This window comes from Delphinus delphis, chromosome 1 (genome assembly GCF_949987515.2).
Source record: "Delphinus delphis chromosome 1, mDelDel1.2, whole genome shotgun sequence".
Classification (NCBI taxonomy): Eukaryota; Metazoa; Chordata; class Mammalia; order Artiodactyla; family Delphinidae; genus Delphinus; species Delphinus delphis.
This window is the reverse complement of record NC_082683.1, coordinates 144,669,555-144,686,416: the sequence shown is the minus strand read 5'-3', so window position 1 is coordinate 144,686,416 and position 16,862 is coordinate 144,669,555. Positions and strand designations below refer to the sequence as shown.

Here is a 16,862-nt window from a genome sequence, read left to right as displayed (position 1 = left end):
TGCAGGAGGCCAAGCTTCACCCCGTTGCTGCCGCTTAGCCCTGCGATTGGCTGAGAGAGCTGGCGTGCTTTCCCACCCCCTACTCCTTCCCGGGCCTCCGAGAGGCTGGCGGGACCCCGCGGAAGTTGTCAGTCAATCTCCTCCCTCCCCATCCCCCGCGCGGTCCCTCCCCCTGGCCGCGCGCCCTAGCGCGCGCGCGCACACGCACTCACACTCCCCCCTTGCCTCTACCCAGCACCTTCTCAAGTTGTAGCGGTCGCCCGCCAGGGGTTCTCTGTGGGCTGCGGAAGGGCGCGTGGGGGAGGGGGTTCGGACTGCTCGGCGCTTCGAGGAGCGAGTGTGTGTGCGCGCCCAGGGCCGGGGCGGCGGTTCACCGCCCCGGGAGATGAGGGGTCGGCGCTGACAGGGAAGAGCGGACACCGCGGCGGTGGCGACAGCGGCTCGGAGGGGACCCGCGATGGCAGCGCCTCGGGAGGAGGCTCCAGGCAGGGCGGGCTGCGCTAGCTGCGGCCACTGAGGTGCTGGCGGGCCGGCCGGCTGGCGACCCAGGCTGCAGGGACGAGAGGCGCGTTCGACGTCCGCACCCCAGCGTCCTCGCCTCAGTTGTCTAAACTTCGGGCTCCCGTCCACCAGCCCTCCGAACTCGGAGTCAACAACTTCTTCACCCCCCCTCTACCCCCGCCCTCGCCTCCGTCAGCCCCGGGAGCTCGCCGCGCGTCGGGGACCAGGAACCTCCGGCACTGAGATGTGGCCGTGAGGCGTCGGTGGGCGGCGAGGAGAAGCTCGGCGGCGCCCGGGAGCGGGAGGGCAGTGCGGCCGGGGGAACGGGGCGGAGGGGCGCGAGCTCTCGGCGCCTCTCCCCCGCCTCCTCCTCCTGCTGCTGCCCGTTCCGTGCAAGCAGCAGCCGGAGCTGCCAAGCACCAGGGCCGTGGTGATGTCGTCGTCGTCGCCGCCGCCGGCGGGGGCTGCCAGCGCCGCCATCTCGGCCTCGGAGAAAGTGGACGGCTTCACCCGGAAATCGGTGCGCAAAGCGCAGAGGCAGAAGCGCTCGCAGGGCTCGTCGCAGTTCCGCAGCCAGGGCAGCCAGCCGGAGCTGCACCCCTTGCCCCAGCTCAAAGGTAACCTCCGAGGGCGCAGCCCGGGGAGGAACGTGGGGGCTCGCCTCCGCGCCGCCAGAGTCATTTCTTTCTGGGGGTTTTTTCTGCCCAGCTGGGGCTCGGAGTGTGTGAGTCGCGTTCCCCATGCTTCCTTGGCGTCCTCCCACCCCCTTTGATTCAAACAGGTTTGCTGTTAAGAGCCTTGCTTTTCTCACTTCTGGGTTCACCTCAGCTCTTCCGGTCTTGGAGGAGGTAGGCACCCCTCCCCACCTGCGCGCTCTTTTACCTGCCCTTGCGACTGGAGCTCTCCTCTTGCGGCCCGAGGGGTAGAGTGCTTCACTCTTCTTCCCCGAGCCTTGCCCGTCCCCATCTTGCTTTAACAACCTGTCTTACGTTCCGACCTTCCCTTTCTGAGACCTGCCTCCTCTTTTCGGCCACTCTTAGCCAATCCTTTACTTTTCCAATTATAAAGCGCCTGTACGCACTCTCTCCCTAACTTTCCTTCCCATTGATGGTTCCTAAGAGTCTTACAGACCGGGAATCCTAATGCACACACCGGTTAGGAGTTACCTGGCCTTTAGATAGGAGTTAGGAGTTACCTGGCCTTTAGATAGAAAAAGCCTAAAAAATCTGACCAGTGTAGTGTCTTACTTACTGGGTCATTAGATTTAAATGTTCCCTTTAGCCCAAAGAATAGAAAAACTTAAACTACTTTATCGTCTTAGAAGATACCACGGTAAACTTGGAGAGGTGTTAAGGGATAGATAGTGTCGCTTTGCAATGGAATGGGAACTTAGTTCGCCAAGCAGTGATTCCAGGGACTTTGTAGGTTTGTACAGTAATTCAGATTGGTATCCGTGTCAATGCCTTGCAGGAGAACTTGGCACTCCTTTTGGCTCACTGCTTTTTCCCACTAGGTTTAGAGGATTAAAAAAAGAAAGAAAGAAAGAAAGAAATTGGTTCCTGGTGTTCTAGTTTATTCTTTGTGGATTACTACCTTTTAATTTTATAATTTTAATGTCTTTGCTTTTTATGAGATAGGCAATATCATGGAACAAGATGATAATGGTACTAAACATTCGAAATTTCTTTTCGACAAAAGAAACCTGATAGAAATCTAGATCATCTGTTTTGCAAGGCCAGGAAATGAAAAGTTCATACTGAAATAGATAAATGTTCAGCAGGTTTTTCTATCAGTTTGAAAAAGCTCCAGCATCCCCTTTAAGGCCAGTCTGGTTCTGATTTGTCTTTGGGCCTATGAATCCAGCCTTAGTTTGGCTAAGAGTCTAAAGAAAACCCCAGATCAAATCACAGTTGACCTGCAATAGCTCTGGAACCCCATTCAGATCCTACACTGCCCTGCCTCTTGGGGTGCTTCTAAATTAAAGACATCCCACAGCCAGAATCAAACTGACTTTTGAAAGAAGGTTTTATTTAAGATGTGTAGCCTGTGGTACTGCATTTATCATTTGCTATTTAGCATACAAAAATTGTGAAAATTTACATAGCATAGTCAATGGTAGACCACAATGGTAGTAGGCATTGCCAAGACTAATACTTGAGTGATGTGATAGCTATAAAAGAATATCATCTTACCTATTAGGACATTGAACTACTATTCATGAATTTAAAATTTTAAACTTAACTAAAACATATTTTTACCTTTTTAATTTTTTTTCATTAAATTGGCAAATTGTTTTTGCAGTTTGAAGGTTTGGTGCTAGTGTTTTTCTTTCATGTTTCTTTAATTTGCTTTTTAGTAAGATGTTCCTTATATTGTCTTTTTTAATATAATATTTACTTATATTTAATAAAAATAATTGAATATTAGATATATGGTTGCTTCAAGCCAGGAGATGCAGTTTTAATATATTTTGTTTTTAAAAGCCTAGCAAAAATATGCAGAGTCAGTATTCATCCAGGTTTCACGGTGTATAGTTCAACAAGTTGAAGGTGTCATTGAATGTTTTATTTATAGTATTTTGCTCACTAGTAGAGAAAAAAATAAAATTGGAACTTTAGTTTTATTCTATGTGTTTATTTATTCTATGAAAATATAGTATTCTTTATAAGCAAAGTTACGTATTCAGGATAAATTTATGTAAATTTAATTGAAGAATAAGATTCTTACTTAGATTACCCACTAGGAAAAACTACTTGTACTCCAGATGCCAAAATGCTTGAAAAGTGGTTTTTTAAAAATTCAGTTGCTTCATTTGGTACTTTGGCAGTGTCTTTGATACCACAACGTTGAGTGCTTTTTCTGTCAGTAGTAGTTTTTTCCATTTGTGGCCTTAACAAAAACCAGTGGAAAGCCCTGTAATACATGTATGAAAGAGAATTTTTCTTCCTGCTCTGAAATATAATCTTGCTGTGGAGTGATTCAATGTCTGTGGCCATCCAAAATCTTTTAAGTGTTTATGCCAACCTGCTTACGTTACACTTTGTCCACATGAATCTAAACTGGAAAGGTGCCAGCTATTTTCCTTAAAGCATGCTATGGGTAAAGAGTAACAAAATAATCCCACTTTTTAATCTATAAGAAGTTATTCGTGTGAAATAATTTAGTAAGTGGGTTGCAGGATTTTAATGGTGAAAATGTTCAGAGAAAATTCTGTTTTATTACAGAAAGTATTTAAAAAACAAGCCTTGTTAAAAGGATGTTTTAAAAATGAGAAACTGTTATGTGGGTCATCAAACTTAACTGCCTTATATTTTATAGCTTAAAAATTTTTTTTTTCCAAAATACTTGAAATTTCTTATGTTAATTCTGTAAGTTCCTCTGAGAACTAGGTATTAGAAAATAAAGGTAGGAACATTCTGTCAATCATTTTTTTCTGTATTTAAATTTTCATTAGTATAGTACTTAATTTTTCTACCTTAAACTTTTCCTCTGGTAACCAACAGTTAGGAGACTTTTAACTTAAAAAAAAAATCAGTTAATTGGAAGCTTTTCAGTCTGTTTAACCTTTTTTGTGTAAGTCTCTAGAAGGATTGGTTTGGTAAAATAGTAGATGCCATACAGTTATATAGCATTTACAAATTATTTTACACTTTTATTTATATTTTTAAATTATAAAAACAGTATTGCTCATAATAAGTGAAATAGTCCAAAGTTGTGTAACATCTAATCCCCGATAGCCCTTGCTTTTTCACACCTAAGGTAATATTGTGACAATCCGTAGCTCAATGTATTTTTACAAAAATTATATTTCATTGTGTTATCCCAGCAACTCTGTGCAAGACCAGTATTATTCGCAGATGAGAAAGCTGAGGCTTAAACAGCTTAGTTTCAGGCCTGTGATTACTTATCTGGATGGTGTTGCACCTGACACCGGTACCCAGGTTAAATGATTTCAGTATTTTTGCTGTTATCCTGCTTTGTGAAATTTGAGCAGTATCATAGAGTTGGGTCATTGGGGTCAGCCCTGGGTCAAAGGTAAAATTTTAATCTTTCTGAGTTGCTTTCCTTATCTCTAAAATGGGGATAATACCTTCTATCTCCCCAGGATTTGGGGGATTAAGTGAAATAATGTAATTAGTGCCTAAAAATAGGCAAAGAATGTTAGTTCCCATTCTGTTTGATATTTGAAAATCCAGATCAAAGGTATTTTCTAAATGAAGGATTCACATAAATAGTAAACTTTGCTAGTGTACTTAATGTATAATTTGTTTATAATCAGTTTTCACATATGATTTATGTGAAATGAGGTGAAGCTGTAACATCAGCATAAGTGTGGATGTGGAAATAGGGTAGAGTGACTATTTAAAATATTGAAAGTTGTAGTTAGAAGTTTTTTATCAAGCAGAGAAATTGAATTAGCCAGTAGAATTGTATAGATGTGCATTTCTTATGGGAGACAGCCAGTAAATGGCAAAGAACAGAATGAAACTGGCTTTGAGATTGAAGTCCCCTTCAGATGAGGTAAAGAACTTACCAAGTTTCCTCAGTTTCTTGGTTGGTATATTCTTAGAACCTGGGTCCCACTGGAGGTATTGAGTCCAGTAACAGTGGTGCTCATTTGAAGTGCTTTGCTTACCTATAGGGAAAAAAAAATTTTGTTTTTCTTGATGTATGTGGTCTTTTAGGGTATCTGGAACAAGAACAACGACACGATTTGAAATTTCATAACTAACTTAACTTTTTTGTGCTGGTGAGGGACACTACTGACTGAACTTTTAAGGTTTATAGATTTTTTTCAAAATTAATTTCATTCCATCTAAACCCAAAACCCGTTTTAGTAATTGGGGTGGCAATAAAGGAGAGTTGAAATTCATCTGAATAAGTTAAAAATGTTTGTTTACAAAGGGATATAACATTTTACCTATTTTAGGACTGTCTTCTGGAAGTAATATTATATTTCTTCTGGTAGACTTACTTTTAAATTTTTAAAAACTTTTTAAGGATATACTTCTAGAGAAATTAATATAGTGTCTGTTGCTGGCCTTCACATGAAGGAAAAACTTCCATTTAAGTCTAATTTAACATCTTCAGAATTCCTATTTAGGGTCAAATTTCTTTTTCCCCCAATGTTGTTACCTCCTCTGATTCTTAATTGAATTTTGGATCCTTTTATGAAGTGCCTGTAAAGTGAGAATCCAGTAAAATGTATTTAAGTAAAATAGTGTGATCACTGGGATAGAGTACCATCCTGTAAATAGTACACTTAAACTGTCTTCCTGTATCATTGATGAGTCACAGTTGCTTTGGGCTAGTTGTTTAACCCCTTTGACCTTCAGTTTAATCATTTTTACTTGTAAGAATAATATTTTCCCCTGCTAAAATCACAAAAATGAATTAGTCTTTAATGAGGTATTGCCTCTCTTTGGATGACAAAGACAGGTTTATCAACAAAAATCATACATTTGGGAAATAATAGATTGTGTGTTTTTACAATTTTAACTTTTTAAATTGTAAAAAGCTGGGGATATAAACTACCTTATTTTAATTTTATGTGTTTAGCAGTGTTCTCAACCCTGGCTGTGCACTTAGAGAGTTTTAAAAAACATCAGTGCCTGGGTCCTACCCTCAAGTGATTCTAAATAAATTGGTCTAAGGTAGGATGCAGGCATTTGTATTTTTGAAAGCTCCCAGGATGATTCTGATATGCAGCCAGGGTTGAGAATTACTGGTTTGGCATTATCTATTGATTTAATTCATTAATTGAGACTTTGTCCTTTTCTCTGGATACTTGCGGCTCATTACCCAGCCTATTAACATTTCCTGCCCTCACTTCACCTCGTGCTATTTACTTTTCACTCTCTTAACTTTGCTGCCCCCTATGGCTAATCAGCTACTTTCCTGAAGGGGATAGTGCTCTTGGATTCTGGAGTTTTAGGTGTGATGAGTTGATTCTATTGGATTTTACTGTAGTTATCATAATTAAAAACCAGGTATTATCCTTTGATACAAGGTGGTCACGTGTTTTTTTTTCTCTCTGTGATTTTCAGAGCTGTGGCTGAGCTGTCAAGTAAAAATGAGAACATATGATAGCAGTTTGCCTAGTTTTAATCTCATCATTCAGGGTAGCATGATAATCCCAACCAATTTGGAATGTAAAGCTGATATTTGCTGTATGTTCACAGCATTGTTCTGCCTCTTGAAGATTTAGAACTAATATTACTAGTGTATATGTTGACTATTAGATGTTGAACAGATGAGATATTGTTGATCATAACTGTTTTTGGTCATGCCTTATATTTATTTAGCGCCAAGTAATGTTTTTCTTGTGGTTGCTTTGGCAGCACATAATACTAAAACTGAAACTATTGAAGATTAGCATGATTCCTGCCCAAGGATGACACACAGATTTGTGAAGTATTCCAGATTTTTGCAGAATAAACAGGGCATTTTAGAAAGAAAAAGAAAAAGGAAAAAGAAATGTTTTTCGTCAGAGTGTTTTTACATCTATCATCTTAATCTTGACCACAGTTTTTTACTGAAGGTAGGGCAGCAAGGACCTGGGGCCACTTATATTCCATAACTCTCTTTTGTCTTTGGCCTTTCTGCTAACCAGTTTGAATGATACCTGTATTTGTTGATTTGTTGTGCTGAGTCAGTGTCAGTTATGATGTGATGTTCTCCCTCCAGAATGAGATGGTAAAATTTTTGTGAAAGCAGAAGTTATCTGTGTTTTCATATCCTATTATAGTACCAAATACGGTGTTCTGTGCATAATAAGTGTGGTCATGTAGGCGGAGTCACTGTTTTGATTAAGAAATTACCTGTTGGCCCTCCCTCTACACACATCCCCCGTTATTGATTATGCTTCCTTCAGTGGTGTTCTGTGCTATCTACCAGCAGATGGGTTCTCTTCTGTTTTGTGTTTTGTTTTAATATATTTGTGCGTAAATCTGATTCAAAGTTATGAATTTTGGGTTTTCAGTACCATGATAATAAATAGTAAATGTAGGTTTGAAACAAAGGATTGTTTGCTGCTGTATTTGTGCTTTGCCAGTGACTGGTTTAAGTGACGTGTAACATTATTGATAGATTTATTTCTAGGAAAAGTATTGTGTAAGGTCTGTGTGGAAAAGTAATACTGGGTTGACTTCCAGATGTGGACAACTATGTAAATATCGGGTAAACTGAAATAACTAGTTTCCAGTAATTTCTAAATTTGAGGCTCAGTCTTTATTTATAAGGATGTCCTTGAAGGAGATGAAAGGAACAGATTTTAAATATATAATTACTTTCAGTGCATTATTATGTGATAGGGAACCTAAATGCTTTACTGAAAGAGTTTTACATGACAGGCTAGGTTTATGTGAAATAAGCTCTGCTTGTCTGGGCAGGGTATTCACTAATGAGCAGTTTCAAACCACTTTTTATATATATTTTTGAACTTTTCCTTGAAGGAATTTGTTTATGTGGTTTTTTCGTGTAATGGTGAATTTTAGAAATCCTGCAATTTTGATCAGATTTCTTAAAGAAATCTATTAGGATTTTTTTTTTTTGTAGTTTGCCACATATGATAGGTTCACATTATAAAATTCAGAGAACCTATTTCTAACTTGGATACTGAAGGCAAGGGATTTCTTGGGAACTCACTCCTCCTACTGGAATGGTGATGCTAATTGCATTTACTGTAACATTATTGTGATGTTATATCTAGTTGAGCCTTCCAGTGCTGAATGGGACCTCAGAAGTCATTCTGGTTTAGCTTTCATTGGGAATGAGTTTCACTCTTGTTCTAAATAAATAGCTATCTTGTCATTTCATCAGAAAAGCTTTCTTTAAGGTAGGGAGAAGAAGTACAGGGTTTTTAAGCTGTTAGATACTCTCTCAGATTTTGCTTAGTGAGGAAACTGCATAAACGATAGTTAAAAAGATGTTAGGTGTATGAAACTATAATTTTTTAATGACTGGGCTTAACTTGTAGTACAGGATAATAAAATATTAAATATAGCTTTAAAAATGATACATTTTCTCTTTTTAATTGGATTTGCCTTTGATTCACACTCATTGATGACGGATATTCTAGAATTATAGATGTTACCAGAAGATGATGATTATTTGAACTCATGGTTGATCCTGTGCCTCTAAATTGATAAAGTCAAAAGGATGAGACAGTTTTTGTCATAAGCTCTGAATTTTGATTTAGCAAAACTGGGTGTTTTTTTAAAACATAATTTTCCAAACAGACTTTTCTAAAGATAAACATCTGTTGAAGTCATAAGTAAAATAAAATATAATTTCTATAGGAATATATATTTGCTTTTTTTTTTTTTTTGTGGTACGCGGGCCTCTCACTGTTGTGGCCTCTCCCGTTGCGGAGCACAGGGTCTGGACGTGCAGGCTTAGCAGCCATGGCTCACGGGCCCAGCTGCTCCGCGGCCTGCGGGATCCCCCCGGACGGGGGCACAAACCCGTGTCCCCTGCATCGGCAGGCGGACTCCCAACCACTGCGCCACCAGGGAAGCCCCTGCTTTTTTTTTTTAACTTGTACTACTGTTCTTCTTATAATTAGCCAGAGGAAGAAGATTTTGTTTCCCTGCTGTGAAACTAGATACATACTTTGCTTTCAAAGTCTAGTACAGAAATATTTTCCTCTTTGATGTTCATAGTGCTTAAATTTTAGGTGAACCATTGTAGAGATTAAAACTTTTACTCAGTAAAGTGAATAAAATGATGAATGCTTTTTCTTTCAAAATTAAATGTCTTTAGGGGCTTAGAGTCTGGTGGGATAAATATAGACATGTAAGCCGGTGGTTTCAATTAGAGACAAGTGCTGTGATAAGAGTAAGCAGTGAAAGCCTAGGGGGGTGTGTGAGGGACCCAACTCAGTTTTGAGGAGAGAGAGGAGAGAGATCAGGGAAAGCTTCCTGGAGAAGGTGACAGGTAAGCTGAGACCTGAAAGGCCAGACGTGTTAGACCAAGACACATGGGTTCTAAGAGGTCCACCTAAAGGACAGTATGGGCAACCCCAGAGGTAGGTGAGCATAGCGTATGTTGGGAACTGCCAGCAATATATGTGGCCGTGATAAAGAATATTATAATAGGGAACTGGCTAGAGAAGAGACTGAAGCGACAATTAGTGTCTAGGTAACAGCCTTGATGCCATGTCCTGCACTTATTCCTGACAGTTGTGTGAAGAGTATATTGGGAGATGAGAGTGAAGAATACTAGTTAATGCTGGCCAGTAATCCAGGCAAGAGATGATGGTGGCCTTATCTAAGTGGGGATAGGTGGTATCACAGGGGGACTTGGTGAGAGGGAAAAATCAATGATGATACATTTCTAACTTGTGCAACTAGATGTATGGTAGCAATTTACTGAAAGGGAAAAAGAGTGGAAGATCTGATGTGGGAGAAGACAGGGACAGGTTGTCTGTGGGACAGGTTGAAGTGCCTGTGGAAATAGAAGTGAAGAGTCTAGTAGGAAATTAGATATTTGGGTCTGGAGCTAAGTAGAAAAATCTGTGCTAAAAATAAGAATTTAGGAGCTTTAGATTAAAGGTGGCATTTGAAGAGATGCAACTGCTTACTGAAAATGTATATAGAATGAGAAGAGGGCAAGGAATACCATCATTTAGATGATGATCAAAGAAGAAGGAGCAGCAGCTTGAGTGGAAGACAGGAGAGAGTAGAGACAAGGCAGTCAAGGGAAGAAAATATGTTTTTAATTGGGAGTGGGGTGAGGCTAGTAACAGTGAGAAGAACTGCTAACAAGTCAAATAAGAATGGAAATGTTTCCATGGGTTTGGTAGTCTTCAGGCAACATTTGTGACTCTAGAGGGGTTTCAGAGGATTGATAGACTTGAAACCAGACTTCTCTAAGGAGAAATGAGGAGTGAATGGAAATTGGGAAAGCCAAGTCAGTAAGTATGGACATCTCTTTCAGGAAGCTTGACAATTAAAACAAAAAAAATGTATCACTGGCTGCTGGGTGGAGAATGGATTGTAGCAGAACAAGATTTTTAGAAGGAGGATCAGTTAGGAGGTTGTTTTAATAGACTAGATGAGGCATGATGTGGCTAGGGCTAGGGTGGTAGCAGTAAAGATGGAGAGAAGAGATATATTCACAATATAACTAAGCTAGGACTTGTTGATGAATTGTTTGGGAGAGATGGACAGGCAAAGGTAGGAGCCAAAGATGTTTCCCAGGTGTTTTAGCTTGGACAGCTGCGTTGCATAGGTCTACCACCACTGAGAAGGAATACATTAGAAAAAGAACCAGATAAAGAGGGAAAATCCAGAGTTATATTTTAGAGATTTTAAGTTTGAGATGTCTTTTGGAAACCTAGGTATAAACATCAAATAGAATTTTGGATGTGTGAATCACAGAGTGCCCATTGGTAATTTCTATGATTTCTAAACATTCATTAAAAGATTTTCAACGGGGCTTCCCTGGTGGCGCAGTGGTTGAGAGTCCGCCTGCCGATGCAGGGGATACGGGTTCGTGCCCCGGTCCGGGAAGATCCCACATGCTGCGGAGCGGCTGGGCCCGTGAGCCATGGCCGCTGGGCCTGTGCGTCCGGAGCCTGTGCTCTGCAACGGGAGAGGCCACAACGGTGAGAGGCCCGCGTACCGCAAAAAAAAAAAAAAGATTTTCAACGTTGTTTATTAGAAAATGTTCATAGGTTGGGATGCTGGCCACTTGGTCTTTTGGGCAAAATGGGATTATGTATTCCCCATTCAGTGGAATGTCATTGCGCAGTGGCAAGATGTCCTTGGTATATGTGTGAGGTAGATTACAAAATTTGTTGGGACAGGTTCATGAGTAGGGTTAGTTACTTAATTGGCTGTTTTCTGCCTTTAGACTATAAGTAAAGTGCTCCAGGACCTGAGATCCATATCTTCCTTCCCAGAATTTAGGCAGTCAGTACTTGGTTTAATATTTATTGAATGAAATAATGAAGCAAATGCTATTAAATTCATTTAAAGAAAAACACCGTTTTGTGTCATGCAGTAATTCACAAATTTATAATGATTTATAATTGAGTAATAGTTTACATACAGCCCCAAATTTAGCATTTTGTTGATGAAGAAACCAAAACAGGTAGGTTATATTCTTGTGCAAGTCATTTATAGCTTCATCTTCTCAATTGATTCGTCCTCTGTAATATGAAACCAAGATATGTATTGTCTGCACTAAAGCAAAATTAGCATGTTATTTTCTAACAGTGTAAAGGAGAAATATTTGTAGTTGAGAGCCTTACAAGAGAGATAATGATTTCTTTTAGGTCCTGGGCAGGTACTGAAAGTAGGTTTTTCTAAGACCCTGTAAAGCAGAGGATCTTTATTTTTTAAATTCTTCTGGTATAAAAATGCTTCATTGATCTTTGCAGGTCTCCCTTTTAGCACAATTCTTCCCTTTTTTAAAGTAATGTAAAGTTTTTCTGAGGAAGAAATTGGAGAACAGTTGTTTTATGAATGAGTACTGAGAAACAAGATGAAATGAACTTTTAATCACTCAGCACATTTGTGTCAGAGCTAGATTTATAATTTGGAGTCTCTGCTCACTTAAAGTTATAATGATATGTAATTAGCAGCTTTGAGGAATTATGGAATTATTATGGAATATCAAGACTGATTAGATGCTACTTATTTTTGCTTCTCTGTTCTATACACAAGCTATGTACACACAGTTTTTGAAAACTTTTTTTTTTTAAACTATGACCACATTAACATAGCACTGTCTTTCTGATCATTATTTCCCAATTCAAGGGAGGAAAATAAATTGGGGCAAGATAACTGAGACTTGGATATAAAAGTCAATTGGGCCAATTCATCTATCACTCTACTGATTTTAGTCTCCTGAAAACTGAGAAAAACTGAAATTAGACAATATGTCATCTCTCTAAGTAGTTTTCTACATACATTTGTGACTAAATTTGAATCCAAAGTGGAAATAAAGTAGCAGATGTAACAATGAAATGCTTTTAAGGTGCATTTAATTTTTACAGTCATATTTCCTTCATAGGAAATTTCTATCATTGATGTAGGAGAGGTAAAAATAACCCAGGTTTTACTTAGCTACCAGATACCCAGGCACTGATTTTGGTATTTCATATATTTTGATAATTCTGTTTTTAATTTGAACCACCTGTATAAGCTTACACATAATCATATTTTGATATTTTGAGAACTTCTTTTTTTTAAAAAAAGATCTAGAAAAGTAGCTTCTCCTGTGGAATAGGAATGACTATTTTAGGATACAGTACTTGCTGTGAGTCATGAGTGAGTCTCAGTTTTCATGGTTTTCTAAAATAAAGTCATTTAAAGACTATGCAGTGAGAAATGTCATATTCTTAACTACCCTATTTCTTGTATAATGGCTTTATTATTTTTGTAAAAACTTACAGACTCACTCTTAAAGACAAGTCAATAGAAAGTAAAAATCCCCAGGCAGAGGAAACTTCTAAAATTTTGAACATCTTCCTATATTTTCCCATTAGTGAGATCATATAATGTATGTTGTTCTATAACCCATTACTTTCACTTTAATAGAATACTATAAATAGCATGTTTCTGAAAGAAAAAAATTAAAATCTAGAATTGTTTCTGATTAAACTTTATTTTTGGAAATACTGAGTCAAATCATTTTAAACCTTGATTATGAAAATTCCTTATGTTAAAAGGAGAGGAAATAACTTCTAAGAGTACTGTTGTTTAATTTTGGGGAGATTATACATGGATCTCCTAGAAAATCTGATTAAAGAAATCCATCATCTCAGAAAATATCATATACAATATTTTGTATATAATTTCAGGGTCCTTGGATTTGCAGCACCACCGCCATGCTGAAGCCCGTCTCTGGTCAGATGGAGGAGGGAAGTGGGTGGGTTGTTTTGTGGCCCTTAGGCCCTGCCCTAGAGACTTGAACCACCTTGTTAAAGTAGGTAATCCTTTTCCTAACACAGTAGCAGGTGTTTCTTAGGAGTTGCAGGTAGAGTTAGCTGCAAGATGGAACCTCATCACAGCTATGGAAACCATCTATAAAGATCTGTTTTAAAACACTTCTTGTTCCCCAAGGGTCCCAAATGAAACAAAGATGCTTCTAAAAACCTTTATTTAATGAATAGATTTTATATTCAAATTGAATTAAACAGATGACACAATATTCCATTTATTCTTCTAGGAGACTGTTTTTCAGTATTCTGCTTCTCAAGGTTCTACATTCCAAGAAATCCATATAACATGCCCCACCAGCTCATCTTCATTTCTTGTTCTTATCTTCTTTAAAGTGTTTTTTTTTTTTGCGGTACACGGGCCTCTCACCGTTGTGGCCTCTCCAGTTGCGGAGCACAGGCTCCGGACGCGCAGGCTCAGCGGCCATGGCTCACGGGCCCAGCCACTCTGCGGCATGTGGGATCTTCCCGGACTGGGGCACGAACCCGTGTCCCCTGCATCGGCAGGCGGACTCTCAACCACTGCGCCACCAGGGAAGCCCCTTTAAAGTGGTTTTGATAACAAGAGGAAACATAATTTTTTGAAATAAAAATTGAACAGTATATTTTAACCCTTTTGTACTGTAGTAGTTGTGAATGTATTTGTATTTGAATGGTAATTGAGTAAAGCATGTAAATATTTATGCTTTTTAAAGTTTTAGATAGTATTCTAGGGGTTTTCTTAAAATGGTATATATTTGTATATTAGAATGCATTATCAAACTGGTAGGTTTCATGTATTCAAATTCCTAAGATGTGATATCTACAATTTTTCCCACCATTTTCAATTTTAATGAAATCATAGACCCTTACCTAAGTCATATGTAGTTACAATGCTGTGAATCATTTGTTAATAAACGTTTCCATTGTTACCTTATAAAAGCTTGATCCTCTGAAGTTTCAAATAAAAGCTGATTTTAGACTCTTAGTTATTAATGTTCTAGGGGTATTGCCAAAAAAAGCTGCATGTCCTATATTCTGTGCCAGTTTCTTAAATTAGAATCTTGGATTGCATCCTCAGCGTGTCACTGTAGTGGTATTGCTGGGTTGCTATGATACGGTGCTTGTTCTGTAATTTGTAGCACGAATCTTATATGAGAGCCTACTTTAGATTTCAAGTATGTGAGCAACAGTAATAGGGAATATGTTATCTTTTTTCTTTAAGGAAAATTATACCTATAAAACTTATTTCTGTTACAAATTATGATATCTAGTACTTCAAACTATTCTTAGATGTAAAATAGAGGATTAACAATGAACAACTTGAAATAATTGGGTTATCCCTAAGAAGTTTAGTTTATCACATTGACTTTTATGAAAATGGACAAGAAATGGAAGGCTTTATGATAATGAATATTTTAAAATTTTAGTGTTCTTGATATTTGAGGTCTTGAGAGAACCGAATATAGACTAGATTTTCTGGTAAGATTCATTTGAGACAGTACCAGCAAAACTATATTACGAGGGAAAACTCAAAATTATCTTCCTGTACTGAAAATAATATTTTTTTATTCAATGAACTGTTATTAAAACCAATACTACATAGCCATGTTAATAAACTATTATTATTATCTCTTTTTAAAAAAATTTTATTGAAGTATAGTTGATTTACAAGGTTATGTTAATTTCTGCTGTACAGCAAAGTGAGTCAGTTATACATATATATATTCTTTTTCATTATGGTTTTTTTTTTTTTTTGCGGTACGTGGGCCTCTCACTGTTGTGGCCTCTCCTGTTGCGGAGCACAGGCTCCGGACGCGCAGGCTCAGCGGCCATGGCTCACGGGCCCAGCCGCTCGGCTGCATGTGGGATCTTCCCAGACCGGGGCACAAACCCGTGTCCTCTGCACGGGCAGGCGGACTCTCAACCACTGCGCCACCAGGGAAGCCCCATTATGTTTTTTTTTTTTTAACATCTTTATTGGAGTATAATTGCTTTACACTGGTGTGTTAGTTTCTGCTTTATAACAAAGTGAATCAGTTATACATATACATATGTCCCCATATCTCCTCCCTCTTGCATCTCCCTCCCTCCCACCCTCCCTATCCCACCCCTTTAGGTGGTCACAGAGCACCGGAGCGGATCTCCCTGTGCTATGCGGCTGCTTCCCACTAGCTAGCTAGCTATTTTATGTTTGGTAGTGTTTATATGTCCATGCCACTCTCTCACTTCGTCCCAACTTACCCTTCCCCCTCCCTGTATCCTCAAGTCCATTCTCTAGTAGGTCTGCATCTTTATTCCCATCTTGCCCCTAGGTTCTTCATGACCTTTTTTTTTTTTTTTTTTGATTCCATATATATGTGTTAGCATACTGTATTTGTTTTTCTCTTTCTGACTTACTTCACTCTGTATGACAGACTCTAGGTCCATCCACCTCACTACAAATAACTCAGTTTCGTTCCTTTTTACAGCTGAGTAATATTCCATTGTATATATGTGCCACATCTTCTTTATCCATTCATCTGTTGATGGACACTTAGGTTGCTTCCATGTCCTGGCTATTGTAAATAGAGCTGCAATGAACATTTTGGTACATGACTTTTTTGAATTATGGTTTTCTTAGGGTATATGCCCAGTAGTGGGATTGCCGGGTCATATGGTAGTTCTATTTTTAGTTTTTTAAGGAATGTCCGTACTGTTCTCCATAGTGGCTGTATCAATATACATTCCCACCAACAGTGCAAGAGGGTTCCCTTTTCTCCACACCCTCTCCAGCATTTATTTGTAGATTTTTTGATGATGGCCATTCTGATGGGTGTGAGACGATATCTCATTGTAGTTTTGATTTGCATTTCCCTAATGATTAATGATGTTGAGCATTCTTTCATGTGTCTGTTGGCAATCTGTCTATCTTCTTTGGAGAAATGTCTGTTTAGGTCTTCTGCCCATTTTTGGATTGGGTTGTTTGTTTTTTTAATGTTGGGCTGCATGAGCTGCTTGTAAATTTTGGAGATTAATCCTTTTTCAGTTGCTTCATATGCAAATATTTTCTCCCATTCTGAAGGTTGTCTTTTCGTCTTGTTTATGGTTTTCTTTGCTGTGCAAAAGCTTTTAAGTTTCATTAGGTACGATTTGTTTATTTTTGTTTTTATTTCCATTTCTCTAGGAGGTGGGTCAAAAAGGATCTTGCTGTGATTTATGTCATAGAGTGTTCTGCCTGTGTTTTCCTCTAAGAGTTGTTTTTGGTTTTGTTTTTGCGGTATGCGGGCCTCTCACTGTTGTGGCCTCTCACTGTTGTGGCCTCTCCCGTTGCGGAGCACAGGCTCCGGACGTGCAGGCTCAGCGACCATGGCTCACAGGCCCAGGTGCTCCGTGGCATGTGGGATCTTCCCAGACCGGGGCACGAACCCATGTCCCCTGCATCGGCAGGCAG

General features: G+C 39.3%; 1 protein-coding gene and 1 pseudogene across 1 annotated transcript in view; both read left to right on the top strand.

The window, feature by feature from the left end:
- Positions 1-217: 217 nt before the first annotated feature.
- The window catches only part of PPP2R5A (protein phosphatase 2 regulatory subunit B'alpha), a 91,740-nt gene continuing 75,095 nt past the window's right edge, over positions 218-16,862 (top strand). The window contains exon 1 of the mRNA XM_059995012.1: positions 218-1,118. Coding sequence (XP_059850995.1) covers positions 935-1,118 — 184 coding nt within the window. The 5' untranslated portion in view covers positions 218-934. The remainder of the gene's footprint in view (positions 1,119-16,862) is intronic.
- LOC132416218 (U6 spliceosomal RNA) lies at positions 6,831-6,930 on the top strand (annotated as a pseudogene).